Genomic DNA, 27,498 nt, shown 5'->3' on the forward strand with positions numbered 1-27,498 from the left:
GCGTTGAAATGGCAGACCAGTAACATCCTATTTTTTTTTTTTTTGGTTTTGGTTCGCTCGTTTATCATTCATCAAAATGTTCGCTTTATGACTACTCACCTGAGCTGCTCGGCGAACAGGTGTAGTTGCCGGAATCCGATGGCATGGCGCGCGCAATCACTAATTTACTGGTTTTGGTTTGCCGCTCCGTCAGGACGCTGATGCCGCCGCGCTGCGAGTAATTAACGACCCGGCCGCCCTTGTACCAGTAGATGAAGGACGGTGGCGCCGGCGACTGCAGTGCAACACATGTGAGATTGATATCGCTTCCGCTTTTGATAAATAGCTCCGAGTTGCCGAGTATTTTCGCCTTCGAAACTGCAACGAGAAGCAATCGGGAAGAAGAGCAGACGAGAAACGTGTGGGTAAGAAATGAATGGATGATGAATTCCGGTGCAAAACGGGCATTTCGCAAGTCGGAACCGAACGGAACGAGTCGGGTCGGCTCGGCGGGGATAGAGCAAATGAATAGATTGACTAACACACTCACACATGTAGACATTTCCTGTGGGCTAAGGGGAAGAGTAAGGGGGGGGAAAGATAAAAATGGCACTACTGAAAAGGACCTTCTGTGTTATCCGGCGCTGGTTTCCGGTTCCGGGCTGCCGTGGTTCAGGCAACATACCAGATTTCGGTTGATCATTTTTCATATTCGGACAGAGTTTTGCACGTGTGTGTGTGTGTGTGTGAGTGTGTGGAAAGGAAATGGGAAAGGATGTATGTTTTTTGTGCCATTCGTGATTGGAGTTTGCGGAAAACGTTCAGATTGTTGCTTTTATGATGCAGTGGTAGTTGTGGTGGTGGTGGTGGTGGTGGTGGTGTGGCTTATCGTTGCGTTGCGAAAAATGAAACACCCTTCGCTGCTGGTGAAGAGACGAATCATCCTACCCGGTAGCAGTTCATTTCACTTCCAAACACTGCCACATTTGTGCAACGTCACAACACAATTTCTCCCTTTGCGTGTGTGACTGGTATGTGGACGAGTGAGCGGATAAATGTGTTTGTTTTTCCTCGAATTCAATTTCAATTTCTATCCATGAAGAAAAGTTTAATTCCAACCCACACAATGATTCGTTAGAAATGCGAGGGCCCGGGCCACAGCCACAGAGAAGCATCGGTTTTGCTGTTTCTTTGTGGCCAATAGGGAGTCGAGTCTTTACTCGAGGCTGCACCTTATGTCATCGATCCCGGGATGCGCGCAACGTAAGTGCAACGAACGTATTAGGAACGCTCAATGTGACGTGAGTCGCTTTAAGCCGTGCGAGTGATGGTCGTTGCACTGTTCAGTAAGCTTCACACACGTTGGCGACTGCCAGCGTGCAGTGTTTTGATTTCCTTCAGGTACTGATTCAGCACGACGAGCAATGTCATGTGCTTCGAGCGCAAGATGATTTAACGGATTTATGATTGGTAGATGACGAGCGTTTTGTGACTCGTAAATAGCAATCACTGTATCGAACCATTGAACTCTCTCTCTCTCTCTCTCTCGTTCGCTTCGCCTCGTTCGTACCGCTAATGGACCGAAAGCGAGGCTCGGGCAAACCGGGGCAATAGCATTGGGATTAGGTAAACGTCAGACGAAAGGTGTACTAAGGGGCATTGGTTGCGCAGCGTTTACTCTTTGGGGAGTTTGTTGCTGGCACGGAACGGCCATACCGCGTGCAAAGCGAGCGAACGAAGCGCACCATTGAGGCCATATTTTCTAATGTAACAGATTATATCCAACGCTTAAAGGATGTCAAAAGCAGGCTTGCAGGCTCTTATTATTATGCAGAATTATGTCATCCGTTGCGAATGGTTGCGAAAACTTGTTACGAGCACGCAAAATGCTAACCATCCAACCTTAAATTCGTACATTGTGCACCGGAAAACAAGCCACCGCTCGCTTTTGTTCTTGGTCTTTTCTGCTCAGAATCCGTACTATGATTGGCATTCCGAGCGTTCCATACAGGGCACTCGAGCGGAGACGGAACTCTCCGCTTTGAATGTTCCCTTTCACTTTACAATGATTATTGTCGTTTTCCGATCTGGAGTAAAGCACGTTGCCTCGACCGAGCTTGCAAAGACTGTTTTTTGTGCGGATGTGTGAGTTTGTTTCCTTCTGTACGTGCCTCACTACTCCAACTTCAAGCTTGTTAACAGTTACTCTTTGTTGGTTTTGTGTTTGTTCTTTACGCTTTTTTTGTTGCTTCTCTTCCTGTGTTGCCTTGATATGGAAATTTCCTCCAGACCAGGATGACAATAGAAAAAGAGAGTTTGTGTGTGTGTGTGTGTGTGTGTGAGCACGTAAAAAACTTTCCCACACAATCGGGTCGATTTTCGTGCAGTTTCCTTCGATCGGTCTCCGGAGCGTTTCGCTTTAGGGTGTCCGGATGGATATGGATACGGGAATGCTCGATCGGAGCACTCCAGTCGATAAATGTAAACATGAAAACTTGTCCGTACAGAACGGAAGCATGCTGAACTTTGACCACCGATGGCCATCAAACTCACACACAAACACACACACACACAATCCTTCACATGGCAAGGGGGAAGCGGAAAGGATTCGATTTTCCCTCTGTGGCACATCGAATTACCCATGCACACGTCGAGCTGCGCGTCCATTTGGGAAGAGGATCGAATTGTTTGAGTACGTCGAAGAATCAAGGGTAAATAGAGCTTTAGAGAGGAGGGGTAAACTCACCGCCACTCCATTCCCTCACCTCCCTCTTCAGCATCGGGGCAAACCCGCAGACAGACGCGAATCAAACTGAGCAATGGCCAGACAAACAGATAAACTCATTCCGAAATCGGTATTTGCGTGTACACAGAATGCAGGATGCACTTTGCCTCGTTTGGGCAAACACAGCGTACGTACGGGAAACAGAGTGGATTGGGCGGACGCCATACGAAAGAGAGCGACCGGGAACACGTTGTCGGACGAAAAGCTTGCTCAAGATCAAATGTCGAAAGTCAACGGTAAACCGTACGCTCCTTTGGCGTAGTTCCAGATTTGCACCGAGCGGTCGTGATCAAAGAGCAACCAGATCGGGCGGGTAATGCGAAGCCAAAATGGCTGACATCAGAGAATGAGTGTAGGAACTGATTTCTTTGCCTGTGTGTTTGCCTTTGGCTGTAGCAAGGCAATGCTAATTGATGGTGGAGGTGCTGGTGGAAGGAGTATTTATTTGGACGACCGAATGCTACGTTCTATCACAAAGTCTGCGGGGGTACAGTCGATACTCGAAACCATCACAACATGCCTCAAAAAGATCGATATGCTTGAGAATAGAACAGACTGACGTAATTGAAGCGTAGCAAAGACCACCACCAAAATCTTTCACTCACATTTAAAGCAGAAAGAAGAATGAAAGATCATCCCCGTGCTGGTGGGATATTATTACAACACGAACAGCGTGCGATTGAATGTAGACGAGCGTCACGCAAAAGTAGGTTCTTCAAATAGAACTGCAGGGACATGGCGTGTCGCGCTCAGACACGTTCATTAGTAAGGGTTGATCATTAAAATTGTATACGGCTTTTTACGTATGTGTTACATTTGTGACAAGAATGTCTTTCAAAATGTCTCGATTTCTTGCCTTCTGGGGAACTGATATTTTCGGCTTTACTACTGACGATGCGCTTAGTGAGAAAAGAAACATACCTTCAATTGTGTACGATGTATCGATTGATTGCCTTCTGTTTTGTCACCAAGCCATGCGACGCTGCCTCAACTAGAGCCATTCGTAAATAGCCACCTGGTGGCTACAGGAAACCTCTCTTAATGAAACTATTTTTGAAGCTCTTTTACCCGCGGTTGGCTTCCCGAGCTTGGCTAGAAATGGAAAATTGAGGTTCCAGTTCCAGTGGCCTAATGTTTGTGTGCGTCGAAATGTCACAAACAGTGTACCTGGCGCTGACCGCAACCGGGAAAGCGATGAAGCAGGCTATGGAGTGCCGGAGGGCGATGCATTCGAATGACGAATGAATTCCTGTTGCTAGTTTGTTGAAGGTTTGTGGTTTTTCTGTCTCCGTCTCTTCCCCCGACCGGTGCAATTGGTAAAAAAGGTAGACGACTGATTGCCGGTCAAACCAGCGGGAAAACCGCACACATACACAAGCGAAAAGCGGCCGAATTACGGCAGAGGGGCGATCCCGATACCTGTCGAACGGTGGGATAGGGGTCGAAATTTGGGAGGAATGTTTGGTCAGTTTTGGAATGGCTTTTTCAGTGCTAGTGACAGTCGTGCGGCGGTTTGATCGTTTTGGGGTTTGATGGGACGAGTTTTGGTCTATTGGTCAGTCGCACGATGTTGCTGCTGGTGATGGCATGGTGATGGTTCCCGGTGACCGCAGGCAAATCATCCGATGCTCGGGCACGGAGATGGTCCACGCAAATGGGTAATTTTGGTTCGATTTTTCTATGCACACACAGGCATCATACTCATGCACAATGAGTACACATGGTTCTCGGGACGTTCGGATGTGGTCAAAAAGTGGGTGCGACTGCGGTGCCGCATCTTTACCGCATGATCACGTCCAAAATGTGGAGCATTTGTCTCGCCCTCCTACCGCTGGCATGGATTATTGCTCAAAGTTATGATTCCATTCCCGAGCTGAAGGATTGTTTTTGATTCGCTAATTCTTTGCCTCCAGGTTTTCGGAACGGTTTCGCTACCTTGCTGCGTGTTGAAGCACGTTGGGTTGAATTTTGCCCGTGCAAAACTTTAGCAAAGAGCCCACTTTTCGTCAAAGAGTTTTGTGTGCATTAGTTGTGGCCTGCGTTTTTTTTCGCTTCCAACTCGTGCCTTTGCGGTCGCTTGTGTACGGCTAAGCACAGGGAAAACTTTTTGATGGCTTCAGCCATTCGGAAAACTGACATTTTCAATCCTCCTTCGGCCCTGCTTCACGGTCACGCGGCTGTTCTGCAGCCGCAATTCAACCGCGAGAATTCATTGCCCCCCCTCTAGAACCGCCCGAAAAATGTGCACGCGTTTCGCCTTGTAGTACAGGGCCGGGTGAAGAGTTTTGTGAAATAAATAATAAAATGGTTTACGGCCGCGGTTCCGTAGAGACAAGCGGTTTGTTGCCGAAGCCAAGTCCGGAGATTTAGCGACCAGCCAACCAGCACAGACAGACAGCCGGCCTCTGCTGACTGGCAGAGGCCAGGCGAGTTGCCGCGGTCGTACCACGGTTATGGAGTGAAGTTTAAGTTGCTTCTGATTTATTAATATTTGTGCTGATCGTAATCTCTTGAGAAGCCATTCGGGCGCTTCTAGGCAGCGCGTGGTTCCGGAACACCGTAGGAATAGCGTTTGCCCGGTGCGCATCGCTGTGCTTAGCCGAATCAGGGCAGTAGAGGGATGCGACACAGACGGTACAAACACGGCGGGGCGGTACACACCTTGATTGCTGGGCTTGTTATAAATAATTACGACTCTGGCGAATACAGCCTTCTTCGGAGGAATTGGCAGCGAACCACTTAGGTGTATTCATCGTTGCCATGGTTGTGGAATTTATAAAATTGGCCATTTGGCTTGAGCTACCATGCGCCTCCATGAAGATTCGTCACTTGACTTGAGCTACCATGCGCCTCCATTTCGCCTGTTGTCGTGCTGGGTGACGATCAATTCCGTGCCAATTCTAAGAACATACTTCAAATGTGACACACGCTCAGGTACCAGAATAGCAGATCTTTGATAAAATGCACGAAAACCTTTCTTTGTCGAATACAATGGACTCAACGTGTCATGTGTTTCATGTTGCTTGCCTTATTGAATGATATGATTGGTACCTGTAATGACTAATAAAAAAGATTCATTTTGTTTTCGCTCGTAAATATTACGAGTAACTGTGATACGCATCTAATGGGATCTGTGAAAAACAAAATGCTGCAAAATGAAATCTCCACTGAGTCTCATTTTCTTTCCGGCTTTCCAGCTTGGAACAGACTTCCGAGATTGGCAATCAGTAAACGGGTATCGTGTAAACGCTTTGCCCCGGAAATGGGACTCTCATCATTACGTTTCATTCCCCTTTTTCTCGTTCCACCTCTGGTACAGGTGTCTGGCAAGTGCTAGTTGATAGATAAGTTCTTGTTGAACTGCAGCGCAAGTGCTGTTTTTCCTGGTCCGTGATGTTTAACGTAGAGTGTAGGAGAAGGATGGACAGGATAGGGTAAGTTGTACTAATTACTTTTGCTTGTTACCCAACCAGTGTTGCCCTAGCACCTCAGAGGACACGATGAAAGGAAGGACAAACATCGGGCTTGGCCACAACTCGCTTTTGCGTGTGTGTCTGCGACCAAGATAACAAGAGTGTTATGTACGTGCGTGTCCTTTCGACAACCACGCACGTGTCAGTCGGGACAAACACTCACACACACACACTAGGCGTAAGATAAAAGAAAGTGAAAGGTAGCCGCTCCAAATGGCTGTTGCCGGCAGTGGTACACATTGTACTTGTTAAGAGTACTTCAGACAACTCCACACCAGCGTCCGAGCCTGGGTGGCCGTTTCCGATCAGTGTCAGCTGCATGGGGAGAAAGGTAATGTCATCGAGCGAAAGAGCGACGGTGACCGGTTTCATGAAACACAGCAAAGCTCAAGCTGTGAAAGTGTTGCCGTGTCAACGACGGTCCCACAAAACCGATTCTGCTGCCTCGGATTGGAAAAAGGGTACACCGGTTCGGGTCCCATCGTGGGACGAAGCATCAGTCTTGAGGATTACTTTCATTACTTGTTTATATTTATGACGGTTACGTGTCCGGAAAGTTGAGGATACGTACAGCAGTACCAGAAGCAAGTAAGAAATACAACCCCTAGAACACTCACCGTGTGTGTTGGGGCGATGGGTGCAAATCCGGGATAAATTATCCTTCCGTTTGGGTTTTTTTTTCATCTCCGGCTTCTGTGTCGGATCGGATTTAGCGATGTGTTTGTTTCCAGTGGGCGGGAGCCTTAGGTGGTAGCCGAGCGCACGAATCCGGTAAAGAGATTATGTCCAGTTTGCTTCTCCAAAATGTCATACAATGCGAATGCTGCGCGCTGCACTATCGAACGTTGCCATTCGACAAGAATTCGCTGCGCTGTGCATTGTTGCAACAACGAGCAAGGGGAAGGAGAGAGGCCGCAAGGGGTCCGGAATGTTGGGCTTGAATGTTGGGCACGTAATTCCGAGCTCCTCTACATTGCGGGCAATTTGAGCCGGTAAATGGAATGGAAAGCATTACTACACGTGAAACTAGCTCGGTGTGCAGTTTACCGACTTTGCACGAACTGGGGGGTGTACCCCGTTCCTCCATTCCCATTACACCCCTCCCCCCGTCCCTCGCTGCTTGTGTATTCGTACAAAACGGTCCGGTGTTGTACGTTGATGTAAAGTTAATGTACGGTGGAGAATTAAATTTCAACCGCAGCTTGAACACAAAACTTTACTACATCAAACCCACTCGTGGTGGTTGAGGAAGGGGATACGGTGGGGTGTGGCAACGGTCAGACGGCACAAAGTGGCAGAGTTCCGTAAATACACACACACACATACCCGCTCACACTCACTTCATTGCGGCCCTTTTGCTGCCCGTTGCACTCTACTCCGGGTTCGGTTGTTGCGCCGTACTCCAGCAGCACATGGTAACTTTATTACTGTCAGAATTTATTACGCAAAGTATGGTGGCCATTTTTCTTCCCGCACCGGTTATTTGCAGTGACAGCTACCGTGGACTGGCTGACAGGGGTGTGTGTGTGTGTTGATGCTCATTCCGGTGTAATTTGCACAATAACCTCTGCTTTCGATTGCGTTTCAAATGATTCAAATAGTTAAAATGCCATTTAAACCATTTACAATGTTTGTGAAAGGATCGATCGTATCGGCAAATGGAAGTGAAAATCACTGCAGTCCAGCAAAACTTCAACACAATAAATAAGACATTAAATAATATCCCACGCTGTAGGAAAAGCTTTCTGACGGAAAATTGGTCCTGACGGAAATTGTTTCCTGATGTTTCATCAAACTCTTCGACAGCTGACTCAATAGTTTGACGGGTGATGGGAGGGAAACAGAAAAACACTGGTCACGAACGAAAGAAAAACTCTTGCCCGCTGTACCAGCTTAATGTTGCTTGTCGACGAACAAAATGCATTTCGGATGGATAATTAACTGCATGCAACTGGCGATGATTGCGGACAAATTATTAAATCAATATCTCGTTACCGCTAGGGCAAGCTCACGCTACCGGGTCTTGGTGGACCGCGAACGGGCGGAAGGAGAAGAAATGCCCTGCAAAGGCAGAAACGGGGCACTGACGCTGCGATGATGACAATGCGGCTGCAGCTAATAGCACCCCGGAGCGACACGACCAAACGCGCCTCGGGAACAGCTTGTTATGGTTTCGTGACGCTGATTCTTCTCTCTCTCTCTCTCTCTCTCTCTCTCTCTCTCTCTTTCTTCCCCTTTTTGTCTTCGATGTTGCCGTGCGCTGGGCGTCTTGTTTAGGCTTGTTGAAAGGGCGCACAGAATGCAGCCGGTATGTTCCCGATTTGGACGGCGCAGTTTGTCGTGTCATTCTGGCAGGAGTGGCGAGTGTAGAAATTGCTTCCGTTATAAATTAGTGTGCTTTCAGCGCCTCGAGCACGAACGGCGCACGACTGCCCGGCAGCGGCACCAGCAGCAGCAACAGCAGCAGGGTGGCGGTAGAGTGTGGAGGTCCTGGCAACAAGTCATCTGATGGCGAGACGAATCAAATTTCGCTTGCTACCAGCTTTTGTATCCCCGTGTTCTGTTCATTAAACAATCCGTACAATTGTGTATGCGGAGCGGAAGAATTTGTGATTGAGTCAAGAAAAAGGGCTCGTAAAATGGGAAAAAGGATTTCTTCCCCATCGCGCGTGCCGTTCGGAGAGGATCCCAACTCCAATATCCATTGCCAAGGCCCGTTTTATGTTCGCCTTCGATTCGTCTATTATCGGATTTGCCTGTCAATGCACCATCATCATTTTACGGCAAGCGGAAAGAGCTTCTCGAAACACTTTTTACCCTTCATCGTGCGTACGCTCCAGTGCCTCAATGTGTGTGTGTGTGTGTGCTTCGACTTAGATTCGGCTTTTTAAAACGATCCTTGATGTTTCCGTTCCGGTGGAGTGCGTCTGATTGAATTCAAATTGGATCCTCATCTGGACAAGCGATGTCAGAATGCGTACGATGATTTCGCTCCGCTATTCATTTTTCCCCGAAGGCGCAACGGTGCGTCTCTCTGAGGAAGCCTTTTCCCCGGAAGAAGACGTTTTTGGGCCTGCTTTATTTAGAACAGCAAGATGATGGGGGGTTGGATAGGCGAGCGACCTTTTCCAGCATTAGTCAAACCGATAAGCTTCATTTTTCGGTGCGGCTCCGTTCGGAAAGCGCACATCGGGCAAAGGTCACATGCAGGCAGTGACATCGGGGATCTATACATCACATTACGCTTGATCCAATTGGATTGATTCTGCCGGCCAGATCCCCAGGTTCCGGGCGGCTGTGATTGTTCGGGATCAATGTAATGGTCGGTTCGTGCCCAAGGTCAACCAGTTAAACTCATCCTCGGGGCCAGACGGGCTTTACGATGTGCCGGGTCGAACATTGTGCACAGTTTTGCGAGAAGAAAGCGATCCGTTTGATGCTTTTCTTTGCATTTAAACGGCTCCTTATTCATGGGGGTTTTGTGTCCCGGTGTGTCCAACATTGTATGCAAAGTGGAGCAGGAAAAGGTGCCCAGCCATCGTCACTTATGTCCTGGGAAGGGCATGACGCTCGAATTAAAGATGAGGTCAGCCCGACACCTGGCTCAAACACGAACCAGCCGGTCGATCTCGGATTGGGACCAGTGGGAAAAGAGATTGTTGCTGGCAGCGTCCGTTACAGTCCGTCAAGAAATTGGTATTCATGCCGATTCGCCCCTGTTCAGTGGAGCGACCCGTTGTTGTGAGTGTTCCTGTGGCGAAGCGAACGTTGCCCGATGTCGAAGGGCATACTCTGGACCCTCGGAAAGCATCAACATTCATCGGTCGTGCTGGACAAGGTACCGGGTGACGTTACTACACACTTCATGTACTTATGCAAACGATTTGCACGTTCGACGATTGTCCGTGTCCGTGTCGATGATGGTGGACCGAGTTTGCAGGGTGGAAAAGAGTGGCAGCTCGCCCCATTGTGGACCACGGAGCAACACTCCACGGCTAATTATTCGCTGTGTGGTACTGGCTGTGAACGGACGGAGCCTTCAGCAGAAGGGCGTGGGATCTATTACGTACCATTGCACTAGTTGGCTGATGGCGGATGGCTAGTGCCGATGGTTTCGTTTGTGCCCGTTATTGATTCAACAATCGCGTCAAGTGCCGAAGGATGTGTTGGAAGAAGCACACGTCAAGCACACATTTTGCAATTGAATGAAATCCAATTGAATGTTAAAGGGGCAACTGTTAAGTTGCTCGCATTTCCGCAAGCACCTGCCGGCACGCTTATCGTGGCGTGTGAGGACTGCCCGATCCAATACGGTGCTGGTGCCGGTGTGGTGTTATCTCTATTATCTCGTTCGTGTATTGGTTACAGAAATTGAATTTTGCCAGCACACTATGCGTTAAGGTCTTTATTAAATCACTGCAGCACGCCATTGCTGTTTTGTTTGACTAAAGAAGGGCATAATACAGACAGTTAAATAGAGTCATAAGCGCACGTTCTTGGGCATACAAGACACGCAAATCGAGAGCATATGCAATTGTTCGGGTTTATGCGTTGCTTGTCGTCGTTTCGACCAGGAAGCAAACGAACGCAGCTTGAATGCCTTGAAAACGGCTGCAGCTTGTACACGGTGCAGCAAATGTCACCCAGAGCGGGTGAGTGGGTAATTGTTTGAGCAAAGTTCTCGCAAAAGTTATCTTAATTAAATTATCCCATTATCAACTCAGCTCAGAACAGAAGTCAGGCCGGTTGGGGATGATACTAAGCCCTTCGTCGCAGGATATTGTAGGCGCTCGGCTGTACGTCCGACTGTAGACTAGTGAAACCTCTGTTGGCATTATAATGTGTGTGTGTGAGAAAGGGAAAGAGAGGGAAAGAGAGAGAGAGAGAGAGGGAATTGGAAGTCTTTATCTAGTACAATGTGTATACGTGTGTGTAGGTATGCTTTGTCCAGCGTATGGGTGTCGTTGGCAGGGATGCCACAATAATGGGTGTACACCCACTCAGGGACGACTGGGTCGGGCTGCGCTGGAGTGGTACGGCGTACGGTTTAAATTATCATTCGGCATTGGGCCGAATACACAGTGTCACGCACATGCACACGAAACACTTGCTTACGAAGGGCTTACGATGGACAATGGCGTACGAATCCGGGGCCGTACCGGCTGCAACAGCAGCATCCACTACAATGGCCGGACCACCTGGGTCGGAATCTGGAATCGCTTCTCTGGACCGCCCGCCGACTGGCTGCGAAAAACAGCGATAGGCCATGTAGTGTCCGGAGCCGGGTGTACAATAACGAGCGGCCCAGTGGGCGCCGGCCGGTGGTAAGTTGATGAAGTGAAAGCTGACACATAATTAAACCGATGTCCGCTTCCCTGCCCGCGCGCCTTTCGGCCTTTCGGCGGAGCGGCCTGCTTTTGGCGAGTGGTACACACAGAGATACACACGCCGCTACAAGCGCGCACGTGTCCGAATGGTCAGTGAATGCCCAGTGGAGGGCATTCTTTAGCCATTTAAGTAAAAGGCCCGCCCCGACGGGTGGTGGGACGAACGCGGCGCCAGATAATGTACTTACCCACTACGTTGAGGCGGAAGGCTTGGGAAATTTTGGGCTCCGTCGATACCTGACACTCGTAGGTGCCGGAGTCCCGGGGCTGGGGCGACGTGATGCGCAACGTCCACTCGTCGCTGCCCTCGGTGTGCAGCGACTGGAAGCGCTGGTCGTTGGTGTAAGTGAGAATGCCCACGGTGAGGATATGTAAGTCACGTTTCCGTATCCAGGACACCTGCGGAGAATCGTGCCGTTGTTGCGTTAGACTTTCGCTCTCTTTCTCGCGCTGGGAGGAGAGTGACGACGGGGTTTGGGTCGTCCAAACACTTACCGCTCGGTCGCCCAGATTCCGGACTCTGCAGTGCAGCAATGCGGACTGGCCCACGGTGGCGGTGACCTCCCGCTTTGTGCTATTGTCGAAGTAAGGCTGCGCAAAGGGTTGCTCCCAGTAGGATTGCACCTCGCCGCTGATGATGTTGAGCACTGGAAAAAGGGTAATGAAAATGGTGATGGTCATGGTGGTCAGCAAAGGGCGCCAGTAAAGCGGATATATGATATTTAGGGCAAGATAATTAGTTAATATCCATTACGGATCCGTTACGGTGCGTCTGAAGGCCAACGGTAGCCAGCGGAATAGTGGTGGCTTCTGATAATGCTGTTACATCTAGCTGGTTTGTGTGTTTGTTCGGAACTGGCTGTTAGTGTCTTGAAGCAATCAACACAATCGTACGTACACAGCTGAATGATGACCATTTGCAAGGATGTTACGCAAACTACCATTTCGCTTGTACTACGCATGAGTTTAACGCAATGAAGATTTGCAAAGGAGTTGATTGCATAATCTTTTGATACCTTTTCTACACACATACGCATCGTCAATATATCAATCAATCAAACACTCAGCTCCGAGATTTGCTGCAAGATGTATGTGATCGCATTAACTTCCTAAGCTTCTGTGTTGCATTGGCAAGAATTTTGAAGTGTGCCAGCATCCGACAGATCTTTTCCCCCTTTCGAGCATTCCGTTTAGTTTTCTTTTGAAGCATAAAAAGCAGCAAACTCTGAATGCTTCTTGGGTGGGTTTGCTTCAACATTCTAACACATGTGGATCAGATTGCATCTTTGGACACGTGATTGCACTCCACAATGACCCGGTCTTTCAATCAAACTCTGCATCTCCTGGGCAGGATGGAATGCACAATGGAAGAGAAATGGGATTGACCTTATTCGCTGCTTCCCTCACATAATGCACCATCTGCTGGTGCACTGCTGCTGCAGGCCACTGTGAGTGCGAGCTGTCTGTGGCTGCGTGTGTATGTGTGCAGTATGTCAAAGTCAGGGAGTTAGCGCGAGCCGCAAAGCGAGCCGCAAAGCAGGCGGCACACGTTCGAACGTGTCGATGAAATGCAACCGCCAGCCAAACCACCGCCACTGTCAGACCGCCAATTCGACGGCTCCATGATTGATGAAATGGCAAAGAAAATGCACAGAGAGAGAGAGAGAGAGAGCGAGGAGATCGTTACGCTGCGGGAAATCAGACGAGTCAATAATCGAGCTCCATTTCGGCAGGCGTGGCAGCGGGAGCTGGGCCGGTTTTCCGGCAATGTGACAATGCGGCTAGAAAACGGTTACAGGCTGGGGTTAGAATTGATGATCCGTTTGATTGCGTCCGCTTCCGGGCGGCGGATTGGGTCGCATGGTATGTGTGTGTGTATGAGCTCAATTGGCATTGTGGCATTGTATTTGATGAAATTACACAGTCGTTGTGTGTCACTGCCGTTGAGTGCAACGCTTCTACCTGGAGGTTTCTCGTCCCCTCCCCGTTGGTCCCTCGTTATCCCCAATCAGACAATAATGTATTGGTGGTTGTGGCCAATTGTGGCCTCGGTCAACATATCAGCTCCCGGGATCAGCAGCAGCGACAAGAGCAAGTATGTTATATGAAAGGGCAAATCATAAAGCATTAAACCACCCATCATCATCGTGTGCTGTTCTTCTGCCCTACGGAAACGCCCTCCGTTCGTTGACCCTTTCTTTTCGGGGGTTGCCACACAGCTCACACACCTCGACGGCTTGCAATTCCCCACCCTCAGCGGGTCTTACAGGATTTCTCACGCTTTTCCCGCGCACGTTTCGTCGGTTCGGGGCCGCTCCAATTCTCGTCCGTCGGTTTAATGGCTCAATAATAAAGCATTAAAAAGGTGATTTATTATGTTTTCGTTTTCGGTCTGCTTCGATCGGCCCAGCGGCAGCGGTGGTGAGGTGGCTGATGGTTTGATTGTTGCCAACTGGTTCCACTCGGCTGCCCAGGATGGTGGTGCTGGAAGGCGTATTATATTCCCGTTAGGAAGCGTTACTACTTCTGCTCTTCCGAATCGGGCCGCATTCTATCGTGGTGTAGAATGTTGAGCAAACCCCTTTTTGCCGTAGCAGTGGATCGATAGAAGGACAGAACTAGCTCGGAATGGTTCTAGCTCTGCCTGCAGCCTGTCCATCAGGAACAATCAATACTGCTGGCAAGCAAGCACTTCAAGGTTAATTGCCCGTTGGCGATTCGTGTGCGATTCGGGTTTGAGCGATTGCTTGTGCGCTGGCTTTCTTCGTGTGGGTTGAAGTGGTAAGGTGGCTTTGCTGTGCTTAGTCCGACCCAATGTGGTGGAAAATAAATCAAAACCATAAAACCGATCTTCACGTCACCGTCGAGATGCGCGCTGATGAAGAGAGGGTCAATGAAGACAATCGTGCATAGAGGATTCTCAACCCTGTTTTATGCGCTGCTTGTAACATCGTCTGTTCTTATTGTTGTGCGTTTAGTCAGGTGGAAAATCGAGTGAAAAGTTTTTTAAAAACTTCCTTCGATAAAAAATGATGATGTATGAGAGCGCGCACGGCAGTCCGTTGGGATAGGGCAACGGAAATCGCAACTGTGTTGATGGTTGATTGCACATGTGTGTTTGTCGGTTACATCGGCAGAAAGTTTCTGTACTTCTCCCTCCCGGGAAGGGCTGATTTATTAGGACTGTCATTCGCTGTCATTGTCATCATTGTCATGGTGTAGTGCAATGAGGTGGAAAGGTGAAAATAAAATGGCCCGAAACAGAGATCACCATTGTTGCCAGGTACCGCATGGGAAGGGGTTGAAGTACTTTATTGTGTGAATTCATTCCTAGAAACTGCGAAACTTCTCCTGTGCATTCCTTTCATTTGTATGGATTCGCGTTTGCGAGCATAAATTCTGGTGTAAAAGGGGCCCCGACTTCTGGGACCGTTCAGTCGCAAAAGGCTTCCCAAGAGCGACTTAACCACACTTTTATCACATTTCGATCGAAAAACGTGACATTCACTCGGTGCTGAAAGGTCTTCCACGCGGTGGATCAAAAGTATCGAAGGAACGAATATTTCAGTGGAAAATGGAAAGGCAAAGGCGTAACGGGGGCGTAAGACCAATTCCCTTGGAGCTACACCTTTGACAACGAGCGTGTTTCTTTGTCGTGCGCTGTTCAGTGTAAAGTTGCGTTGATTTAAGGTTTCCCTACCACTCGTGAATGGTTCATTTTGCTTAAACTCCTCCGCTTAACAGGTCCCGAAAAGGGCTGGGGCGCGTGCAATTTGGTACATTGTTTTACGACGTAAGCACAAGTTCCACAGACGATTGAAAGAAAGCCACCATCTCCAACTACTCCTACTACTATCGCGGAGCACGGGCACAGGAAATCGATTCAATTCCAACGACAGACTTAAATTATTGGGGAAAAACGTGCGTATTCTGCGACGATGCGAATCCTTGTGCATGTCTCGCTGACTGATGGAACGTGAGACATCGAGAACGTTTCCCGTCACAAAGGCCATTAAAAGACAAAGCCAGCGTGTGTACACGTGCGTGTGTATATTTAGGAAAGGGGAAATTGAATTAATTCACAACGTTTTCTATTTGCGCCATCGTCAATTACTATGACTAATGAGGCTCGGATTTGAACCATACGGCTGATGATTTCGCAACAACGGTGAACCGTGCGACGCGTTTGCTGCAGGACGAATGCGTATGAGTTTGTGTGGGAACGTTTCTCTGTGTGTATGTGTGTGAAGGGATGGTTGATCCTTGCCTTAAGGAGGGTTTCTCTAATTACTCGAGACCTTTCGTTGTAGCTGCTAGAACTTATCTCATTACATACTAGAATGGATGGATGGGGAGGGCTTTGCATTCTTGCCTTCCGAAGCACTCTAACCCTAGGGCGCTGTTGCCTTTACGAGTGTGTGTGTGTGTGTGCTCTTGGATCTGGCCTTAGTCTTCAGTCCGGACAGTGACAGGGATGAGTCCGTGGCAAAGGGGGGATCTAAGGATGATTTAGCGGCATGTTGTGACAGTAATTCTTCATTAATTTAATAAACTCCCTTCACCGCAGCGTTTTGAGGCGAAATGGCAAAGCTCTTCATCACATGTACAACGACGAGTATGTTCACGACACACACACACGCAGACACTTAGAAGTAACGGGAGTGTGGCTCAGACCAACCCGGGTAAGCCTTTCTGGCATTTTATCCATGGCAGGTGTAATGAAATTTTAGTCTCCCGCATGTAGAGCGACTGTGTCGGTTCTGTGCTTTCTGCAATGGCACGGACTGCATCGACAGCATTCCGCCGGTGGCGGTGGCTGAGCTCGTTAGAATTGCTGTGGAATTGCTGATTTTTCACACCCTCCATATGAACCATACCCAGCAGGGAGGAACGACTACGCGGAAGGCTCTTTCCTTGGAAGAAAGAATACATTTCCGTTGAAGTGGTTGTAAAAAAAGGCCACAAAAGTGAGTTTCTCGTTCGTTCTCTCTCTCTCTCGAGTGCTGCTTTGTCGTCATAACGATGATCGCTTTGGATGATACGAGCAGGGTGTGTTTCGGTAGGATCCGACTCTGATGGGTACTACAAGTCAATCTTTTGGCCCGGGTGTGTGTGTGTACGTCTGTAACACATGCTTTAACGTCTCCAAGAACTGGGTATACTTGGACCGTCGTAACTCTTGTGTTACGAGGGAGTTGTTCATCATTTTTCCGTTATGAATGATGACGACGAGAGGGACGATGATGATGATGATGATGATGATGGTGTTGCTGGTAGTGCCTATGATGGAAACAAAACATGAAAATGTGACGACACAGTGCCAAAAACGCAATATCATCGTCAGTTTCTTAAGGAGACGATAGGCCGCCAGACGACGCTAGGCATGAATATGGCCTTATGGCGTTACATGGTTGTAGCCGGCACACATTGCAGATACATTCTCCCGAGAAAGCGACCGAGATCCGTCACGGAGTGTCTGTGATTGAGAGGCTTGCTAAAGGATGATGTTTCGGTGATAAGCCATCATATTTTCACACCCCCACCCGGCACCGGCAATGTTTACGTATCGTGCCCGGCACTTGGGACCGGCCTGACGATGGAACATGCTTCTAGAGCACGACGTGTGCTACTGGTCTGTTATGAAATGGAGGGGTTTTTTTATGTTTCCTTGCACCGATGCCCGGTGTACGAAATGTGAATGACAATCCCGCTTCGGAAGGGACATGCTTAGCATGGCCGGCTGCATGGACGTTCGACAGCAATGTGTGTTGGGCTGTGGGCCGAATAATCGTTCGAGGCTTCGGGTGATGGATGAGCTTTGAGTGTGATGCGGGACCAGTTTGGTTTTGCGGCGACGGGTGTAATTTGCGATTTGGGGGAAAAGTTAATTGCTTGATTGTCGTTGTTGGGTTGGGTTGAAAGCGCAGCAAAAAGGCACTGTGAGGGGGAATCGGAAAATGGGCACAAAACGATTTGCAATGGTGACAAAGCACGAACACGTGTGCTGGGTAAACAATTACTCGGCAGGCAGTTTGGGTGGGTTTCCCTATTCCACAGATTGATGGTAAGATGATTGATTAGCTTTCTTTTTTATGTGTGTTTGTGAGCAAGAGGTGAAGGATTTTACTTTTCAATCGTATACACGCATGATTTCTTTATTATGCATTCCCAACGGAAGATGAAATTTGATGATACTAAAGTATGCGCTTGATTTTGCGCAACACATCAAATTTCATCATCAAGACAATTTCTTTTCAGCACCACAAAGAATTGTCTTTGAAACGAAATCCTCCAGCAGGTTGAAGTTCACACTGAAGCATTATTACACTTCAAATAATGTGGTACCATAAATGCCTTTGTTTTCGAGAACAAAACCCGCGTCCATTATTTTCCCCAAAACTGTCGAATTTTCTGTCGGCGAAACGAACGGAACCATGCCTCTCGGCCTTCCGTACGAAGAATACAAAACCGTAGCAGGTGCTTTTTGATGGTGGTTCTCACTCAAAACGAACATGTGATACTAATCCGAGCTTGTGAAAGTTGAGATCTTCCTGTCAGCGGCCGGAAATTGGAAAGGAACGGTTAGCAAGCGATAGGATCGGCAGTGAAAGAATCCGCGGAATTGTTGTTAACTCTGAAATACCGGTGAATGATGGTGTGTGTGTGTGAGAGATAGGGGGGGATATGGGGTGGATTTTATACCCCATTCGTGCTGAGTAGAGGTTAGATCGGCAGCACTTTTGCAGCTGGCAGATGTGGTAGAGGTGGATCGTAAATTTCTTACCAGCGTTGTTTGCAGAAGAGCAAAGGGTTACAGACCTTTTCGGCAAAGAATCACGACCCAGCTCATGTTCGTGCCTGGCCGTGCATCTTGAGGTTAAGCGTTCCTACCGAGAAACCGGATGCCCTGAACGGGTATTTACGTGGGCTGGTAAATGTTGAAGTTTTACCGAAAGTAACAACTGCTCATACATGCTACGTCGCATCGCATTCGGGCTGAAAATAGATACGGCTTGCCCGGGTCGCAGCCAGGGGGCGTGCGTGAGGTAAGTAAGCTTGCTGAATGGGGATTTGTTGTATCGCTTGGCACTAATCGAATTTGTGTCTGCCGATGCACCACGGCCAAAGATTGGCAGATAAAGGGAAAAAGCTTTAGCTGCGAAACCGGAAACAGGATTAACTTAAGCAGTTGGAAAACCTGCCCACCGTTTTTGCTTGCTCACCACTTTGCTGTTAAATATTGATCTCAAAGGTGTACGCTGAAGGTAGGCGTGCGTGTTTGTTATTCTCTCATGGAAATAAACTTTGGCAAGAAACCCAACAACTGTCAAACGATCGCTTGGGAAGAAAGTTTAGCAGTATACGTGTGTGTGTGTGTGAGCTTATGTGTCCTAGGATCCATGGCTTTAGTAAACCAACACGTGAACACTCATGCCACCGACATTGGCCCAAATGTTTGTGCGAGCTTTTTTCTTGCTTTATTGCCACTGAAGCTCGCTTATATCGATTAATAATGTTGCTCGAAATTAAAACCGGAACAGCGTTTATGGCCGATTACACTGGGACCGAGTATCCGGTGAGCAAATATAATTCATCGCTCGATAAATCCCGTCGGTGTCGTTACGAGCGGCCAAAGCATCCCGCTGGGAAAAAGGGTATTTTATTATATTCTCTGTGTGTGTGTGGCTGTGTGCGAATGTGTGCTTTACAACCTCAAACCGTCCATTTCATTCATCATTCGCACTAAGTTGAATATTCGTTCTAGTTTCTTTTTTTGTGTGTGTTTTTGGTTTGTTTTTGCCTCACTCCCAATTCCCCATGATGGCATGTTTCAATAAATCTGTCAACAGGGAGTGGGGTTTGGAAGAGGTGCGGAGATAGGACAAAACTTGAGAAGCTTGCATGGGATTTTCGGTGAAAGCACACTGACAAGGGGGAGAGGAAATTCACGAGCAGGAAACAGGAAGGAACGGGAAACCAAACAAAGCGCACTGGAACGACAAAACGATCTTTATTTCGCTACTCCATGGAGGGAGGGAAGGTGAGATGGCACCAGTCAGTAATGAATGATGAAGATGAGAAAATCAATAAGTTATTACCGCAGACATCGTGTCCTGCGGTGTTCGTTTCCCTATTGCTGGATGGGAATAATCGATCCGACCGATACGATACCGCGCGCGCTGTCCGTGTGCCAATTTATATTGTCATGCTGCTTCCCGTGCAGGGAGCACACAGACACACACACACAGAGGGAAGAATGCAAAGCAAATGAAACTGGTACGACCACTTTCCCGAGCGTGCCCTCCCGGCAGCACTAATATGAAGCTCAGTGCCGTCCCTCGCTCGCGCTACATACGATGTGCAATATTTTTCCCGATTGCTCAACAAAGAAGCGAGCAAATTTATTTGCACTACTTGTTTGAATCAACAAACAGCGACCAGTTTTGCTGTTGTTGTTGCTGCTGCTTTTGCTTCTCTCCTCTCCCGGGAGCTGGGTGCTGGCGGTCGTGGTCCCACCATAGAACGTGCACACCAGGAACCATTGCTTATTTGATGAGATACGGACCGTTTGGGTTGATTTTATTCTTTCAGCATTTGTTTTTTTATGCTGATGCCAGCCCAGGGAGCTCGCACGGGCAGGGGCACTGTAGAGAAAACAAATAACTGAAAGGATTGCTCGTCTTCTCGGGCACGGTTGGGACGGTGTGATTGGAAAATGTAAAATGAAACACGGGTTCCGGCCCCCGCCCCGGAGGGATGTGCGGATGTGATGGCTGGGCAGATGGGTGTGCGGGTGTGTGTGCGGGTCACATCTGCAATAGTGACCATCAGGAGCAGGGTTTGGTCCGAATCTGGGCGCGCGTTTGTTTGGTGCTGCCGATGCGCCCAACCAAAGCATAATTATTCTCCAGAGTGTCGTAAAAATCCAGCTGCTGTCCTGCGCCAGCGACTCGTAAAAGCGGATGCCGGGCTTGGATTTGGTTTTCTTCATTTCACCCCGAGCGGCCGCAACCGCCCCGTCCACTTTCTTCCACCCTTTCGTCACAGCACAGCATTGTCGACGGATGTGAGCCCCCCAGAGGATAATAATAAGATGGCGGACAAGTTGTTGTTGTCGTAGGAGGATCGCTGCTGCCCTGCGGAGCGAAAGGAATTCGGAATCGGCTGGGATCCAAATGGCCACGGATGGATTGTTCTGTTTGGTGAATTGAATTTTAAACTTTTTCTTTTCTGTGTTTTCCTCTTGTCGTTTCGTTGGGACCGCGCTTCTTCCCCCTCCCCGTCTGCTGCTCGGGCTGTTTTGAGTGGCAGCCGGTGCCGGAAAATACGTGGATCATAAATGATTGATGAAATTGTTTCGGTTACGGTGGGTCGGTGCTGGAGCGGCTTAGTTTTACTGGCGAACTGTCGGGGCCAATCTTGCCTCGAAGTCAGCAGGGAAATTACAATAATGCGGGATAATTTTACCACGGAGAACGATGAAAGTCGTTCGCTGTGCCGCTGCGTCGTTCGTAAACGCGGGCTTAGAGTAGCTCCGGTGTGCTTCTGTTGTAAATATCGCGTTCGGGGGCGATTTGCGATGTGCGAGTGAAGGTTGAATCATTTTTCGCAAAATCTTAAAATTATTATCAACCGTCTTTCAATCAGTTTCATTCTGCGAACGGATGATTGAATGAGGTTTTTCAAGGAAAAAATAAGCGTTTGCGAAAATAGAACCAGCCTTTAGTTGGGGGGAAGCTAGACAAGAAACCAATCACGACAGTTATCGTTGGAATATGTTGTTTCGGTATGAGTTTTTTTGAAAGGCCGCAACGCTATGAGGTTTATTTAAAGTTAGTGAATTGTGATTAAATTTGAAAATAGTTCTCGAGACTGTAAATGTGAAATCAGGAATCATTGCAAAGAGCGGGCATAATAAGGGCACGGTTTATGATGGGACAAAAACAGAATTTTGAGTGGTCAAGCATCAAGGGATTTTATTACCCAACAAGCAGGATATGTAAAGCAGTCAGCCCTAGCAACCTTCCTCTAGTGCGACTGCACCGTTGGAGAGGATCGAAATAAAATGACAATTTTACTACTCGACCATACGCACCGCTGCTAGGTGTCAGCCATCGCCACCGCCCAGTACCGGATGGTCTCGGGAACGTTCTGCCCCGCAATGAGGTTGAAGTTTACGAGGACGAGTAAAATTAATTTAACCGGCCACTGGAAACCGGGCCGGCGGCTGGAGGGCTCTAGATTGAAATCGATTCCGCCCCGTATCCTGTAGGTGGTCGATGGTGTTTGATGATGGTGCTTCTCGGAGGGCAAACTTCTCGGAGGGTTTCAGCAGTTTTGCATTTTACGGCTGGAAGAACGCGCACCTACCCGCACCCCCGGTTCCAATTAGAGCGTGTCCCAAGGAAGGGCAAAAAATTTAATATAGTTTAAAAAAAGGGACACAAACCCATTGCCCAAACCCGGTGGGTCGATAAAGTGTGGCGTTGACTATTGGGCGTAAAAACGAATGAGCGAACAAATTACAAACTTTACAAGAGTGTTGTTGCGCAGTGAACGGGGAGGGAGAGCACCACCAGAACGACAACAACAACAAAAAAACAACCAAAGCGTGTGTATTGCGGCAATACACGAGTCATTGAGCCCGAAAGGATCCTGTGAAAAAGGATACGATGTCGAGTTTGGTGGTCCTGCGTTCGCGTTTTCGAAAGAGCCATTTTTTTGGCGCACAAGTTGAACGAAACGAAAAGGTGGATAATCGAGCTGGCTTGCTAATGTTGATGGTGCTTTTTTCATTCGTTACATTTTCACCTGTTCCGCTTAAATGAATGGAAGTTGCAGTGGGTGCAGAAGAACGGTGGTGTCGTCTCGTGACAGCTACGAACCACTTGCAAAGCGAGAAATGGGTGACCTGGCCCGACGCCCATCCGGCTGCGAAAGGGCTGGGTGTTGTTGTAGCCTTCAGTTTACAGTTCGCACCTTCGACGACAGTGAAAAAAAAACACGACAGCAACACGTGCAAGAGGCAGAGTGCCGAAGACAGTGTGCCCAAAACCGGGGAGGACACACGATTAAGAAAGGAGAAATGGAAAAACTTTGACACCGAACAAAGCGTTCGTTTTCGATGCGAAAAGGAAGCAGAGTGCATGGTTTGAGTTTGTGTTTTGTTGGTGCCTTTTTAAACGATACCATACAGACACACACACACACATCGGTAGCGGCAAGCAACATTATCATGATGATGAAGCGTTGGAAGAAAGGTGCAACCACGTGAACAGTTTTTTTTTATTTTTCCTGCTTTCCGCTTTTCGGGAGAAAGGGAAAAGAAAATACAAGGAGCTTGAAATGATGGCAAGATTGAAGAAAAAAGTGTAAAATGGTCCCCAATGAAGGGGCCGAATGGTTCCGAGAAACAGCTCCCCTTCCGATACCATCCAATTTGGGATCTCGTTCCGAGAAGAACATTGATGCTTGGGCCAAGGAAGGAAAAGGTTTGTCGTGTTATAGTGAGCTCAACAGTTTCACCGTACACATTGTTTCGTAGCTCTACAAAATACGAAAAACAAGCAGGTTTATTGTGGTTTAGAGTGTTTTTTTTATATCGAAGCAAAAGAGCCTAGCCGTACAGGACCCTTTTAGGCAAATAAGTGTGTGTCGGCTGCAGAACGAACTTTGTTGGATTGATTGGTGGTTTTAGGCTAGATAGGGCAACAATTAACGTTGGCAGTGGCGTCGGGACAGGATAGAGAAATAGACACGAAAACCTTTCTCTTCGTTTGGTGTTAGAAATGGGGCGATGGATGATAGCCGGTCTACTCGAATAACAATGTGGCTTGCCGTTACCACACACACGCACACACATTGCTGGAATGGGTGTTTTAAATATGTTTGTAATGTTGAAGATTTCTACGAATCAAGCATCACGTAAGTGGTTACAACTTTGCTACAACAAGTGGACGCTCACCCGATCGCTGGAAGCAGTTTTTGTTATTAAACCTTTTTAAACCAATTAACAAGCATGCCCCTGTGCCCCTGAATGTAGGCAAACTCGAGCTACGTCTGAATGTAGGCAAATTGCTCATGACAGGGGATAGTTTTTTAAATATAGAAACCAATTGTATGGGTTACTTGAGGGAAGTGAAGCATATACCGTCATCACAGGGTTTTTTTTCTTCTTTCAGGAATTACACATCATGTGCAGGATTTACCTATGGGTTGTTTTTTTTTACATTACAACCGGAGTATTCATGCAAACTGATGTGTTTTCGAGCTCGTTTGAGAAAGTTTGTGTTGATGAAGTTTTCAGCACATTGTAGAATTTCTAGAGAAAACAAACCATCATCTTTTGAGCAATTCTTAACAATATAAGCACTGCACAAATTATTCCAACATTCCCAAAAATGTTCTACAAACGCTTCTTCCTACAGTGTGGGAAACTATTTTACAGCACCGTGAAAAATCCGCACGATAATACTTTATCCTCGCTTATCACTTTATTAGTTTATCGTGATCTTTGACCCGTTATGAAGCACAAGCCGACAAGTTCAAAGCGACGAATCTTGCTCAGCGCATTCATCTTGCCCGCTGTTTCGCTGTGGCTGTTTCGCTATCGAAGGAGCAACTTTCGCGAACTGCAGTCAGCCAAGGAGAACGGTTTGACTCGGTAAGACCGAGTTTATCCTATCGCTCTCTAACAACAACTTGCCGCAACACAAAAGCAACTATCGCTATCTTGCTTTCATTTGCTCTGGAGATGCGACGGCTGTTCTTCGAGTGTTGCACTTGCTCCTGCTTAGTGAATCTATGCTTCTTTCATGCACTGGTCTGATATGCAAAAATGAAAAGCGTCCAACGTTTCGCTTCGCCACCAACCTTCAACCGTGCGAGGTTTAAAAATGAAGAAAAGCGGGTGCCGAGGGAGCGCAAAAAAGTCTATCACTCATTGAAATAAGGAGCTTCAAAAATGCTGCATCGATACGAAACATCGTTCCGTCGCTGCACCGCTGCACAGAATGAACCGACGCTTCCGCCCACAAGCACACAATTCAATTATGCCGCGCAAGAAAGCCAATATCGTTGCATCGAGTGACAGGAGGGACGAGGGGAGCCAAGACGCTGGACGTGGCGTGGACGACTTGCCGATGTTTGCTGGCATTTCGCCAGAACGCCAAAGTCGGTCGTGGAATGCGGCGGTTGTCGCCGCACCGGGCAAAAAGGCGGTGGGCGAGAAATCAGTCTTATGTATTATGTATTCATAAAATTTATCAGTTTACGAAGCAAGCGAGGGAATTGAAATTGCAATTTATTAGTTTATTTAAAAGTTGACGTACTTTATCATCGTTCGGGAGTGGTCGATAGTCGGGCGGACCCGTCCTGTACAGAGCGGATTGCAGGCGAAAAGAGTTAACTTTGTAACAGCACCCAGGCAACGGCAGAACAGCACAAGCAAGAACGAACGGATGAGGGAGGGTTCGGAGGCGTCAGAGGTAGAAAATTGGTTATTCATAGAGTGTGCACTCCTTGCTCCCCTCCCCATTGGGGCAGAAGCTTTCATTCAGTACAGCGATTGATGCGGGGAAAGGGTGATAACAGCCCACCGAAGCCACCGCCAAGGCGCTCCGTGTGTTCCGTGGCCGAGTCGCAAAGCCTGCTACCGGCTGGCTGCGGGCCGCAGTGGCCTGATTGAGTCGTTTTAGTTTCAGTTACGGCTTTCTTCCGTACCCGACGTTTCGTGCCGGACGTCGCGGCCTTGGAATGCCGTTGATGAATAGACGCTATTTGCCGGGTCAATATTGACCTACCGGATTCCGTTCTGCGCGAACGGGTTCTCGCTGGCATGCCGACGGTACAGGAAGGCAGCACTGTGTGGCAGCGTTTGAAAACCGATAGGCTTAAACTGCTCTCTGCTGGCCTGGGCTGGGCGGTTTTCTAAAGTAGATTTGAATTTTTATGCTTCGACAGTAAATATTGGATCGATCAAATGGAATCGCCTGTTGTGTGGTGGTCGGGGCGCGAAGCCGACTGGCTGTCCTCATCGTGATTAGCATTCTGTTTGCCAAGTGGTAAAGTTGGTCCCCCACTGGCACTCTCTCAAAATGGCTCTTTTTTGGTCGCTGGCTCGCCGATCGACTTTGGATGACATCGTCAAATGGGGTTTGAACATTGTATTGATTAATGGGCCATCGATCCATTGATCATTCGCTCGTTTCCAGTGACTTTCGCCGTGGTCGGGACAAACGTTTATCGCATAGCAAATGGGACGTCAGTACTTTGCTTTGATAAATGTACACAACACAGCACAACACACAGGGAAGTTTGTTTAGTTTGCAGCGATGCTTACATTAATCATTGCTCCAACGAACGCCAGGCGATGCACATTTACACAGCTTTGATTATTAGATTGCACTTGCGATTACGCGCTTGTCCAAACGGAACTGACGTGTTTCACGAAACGCTCGAAGTTGAACGTTTGAAGTTGAAACTTGTCCGGGGCCGTGGCACGAGTTTCGCACATCGCACCAGCAAGCGCCACGGCAAAAATTCTCATTCTCCCCGCCAAACCAACCCCAAAAGGTTGTGTAATTGGCGTGATCAAAGTGCAAAGTGTGGACTGCCGGCAAAGCACCAGGCAGCGCTGGCACCAGGAACATTCGCATGCGCAATGCAAATTTCCGTGTTTTGTAAATATGTACACAAAATTTATCGACGATGTCAATAAACAGCGTCTGTGGGGAGCGCACGGGAGCGCTTGGTGTTTACATTTTCTCCCGTTCCAGGAACTGCCCTTCCTGCCAGCCAGCCTACCCTCTCGCCAGCATTTTAAAGCGGGAAATATCGGACCATTTTCGGCGACGGTGACCTTCCGCAATTCTGCCAGCAAAGTTTCGACCTCGTCGGAAGCGTCCGTCATCGATCGCGGTGGCGGTCGGCGCGTTTGATGGTGCTTTCGTTGGCCATTTTCGGGTCCTTCATGAACCGTCACCTTCGGCTTGGTTGGGATGCCTTTGCACGCTTGGGAATTTAAATTTGCGCCAACCAAACCAACCAAGCTGGGCAAAATTCATTCCAGCCGTCGTTGGTTCGGAGGGAAGGTCCATTGCCACGAAGGAAAGACCGGAGTTTGTACAAAAGCCCTCGGTTGAGTTGGTTGCAAAACTTGCCCCCTCCCCCCCCCCATCCTGCACTAATCCGGCCACCGGATTTCGTTTATTCTGGGGCGAAAAGCGGTCCACGTTCGGCACCGTCAGCAAACTTTCTCGCCCGACCACATCTCCAGCTTTGCCCGGACCTGACATGATTCCCGATGAACGTTTTGGTCGCAGTGGTGTGGTCGTTTGTTGTCGGTCCTTTTAAAAAGGGTAAGCTGAAGTGTTCGCCAGCATGCAATCTAATAGTGGGAGGGGTGGGCGTTGGTGAAGGCGACCTCAAGCGACCCGAAGTATTTCGGGGCGAGCGAGAAGTGTACTGGACCGGTAACGATTGCGTCAGTGTAGTTGCACGCAAACATCCCGGGCGCTAGCTTTGTCGGGGATGGAAAGTTTCGTCAACCACCGTATTGATTGGAAGCATCAAAGTGAGAAGCAATTTTTGCATCCACCCGCTGGCACCCCTCACGAAGACGAACAGTTCCTGCTGATTCTCAAGTGCTGAGGCAAAGGTAACCTGTGAGGTGGTTGGTTTGGGCGTATGGTCACAACACGGTCCAGGACGGTGTATCTAGTCGCATCGATTGAAAATACACACATCTTGAAGGGACCAATTTATGATGTTTGTCATGGAGACGGATGGCACGTAATCCGGTGTAAGCATGAACTTGTTTGACATTTCCATGTGCCCGTCGTGTGCGTGTGCGTTCGCTCTCCCGGGCTCCGGG

General features: G+C 48.4%; 1 protein-coding gene across 1 annotated transcript in view; it reads right to left on the reverse strand.

The window, feature by feature from the left end:
* LOC120949152 (protein sidekick-1-like) overlaps positions 1–27,498 on the reverse strand; it is a 48,148-nt gene that overhangs the window by 12,684 nt on the left and 7,966 nt on the right. The window contains exons 2-4 of the mRNA XM_040366210.2: positions 12,120–12,271; positions 11,813–12,023; positions 100–357 (exon numbers count right to left, since the gene is read on the reverse strand). Coding sequence (XP_040222144.1) covers positions 100–357; positions 11,813–12,023; positions 12,120–12,271 — 621 coding nt within the window. The remainder of the gene's footprint in view (positions 1–99; positions 358–11,812; positions 12,024–12,119; positions 12,272–27,498) is intronic.

The sequence above is a fragment of the Anopheles coluzzii genome, chromosome 2, assembly GCF_943734685.1.
Source record: "Anopheles coluzzii chromosome 2, AcolN3, whole genome shotgun sequence".
Taxonomy (NCBI): domain Eukaryota; kingdom Metazoa; phylum Arthropoda; class Insecta; order Diptera; family Culicidae; genus Anopheles; species Anopheles coluzzii.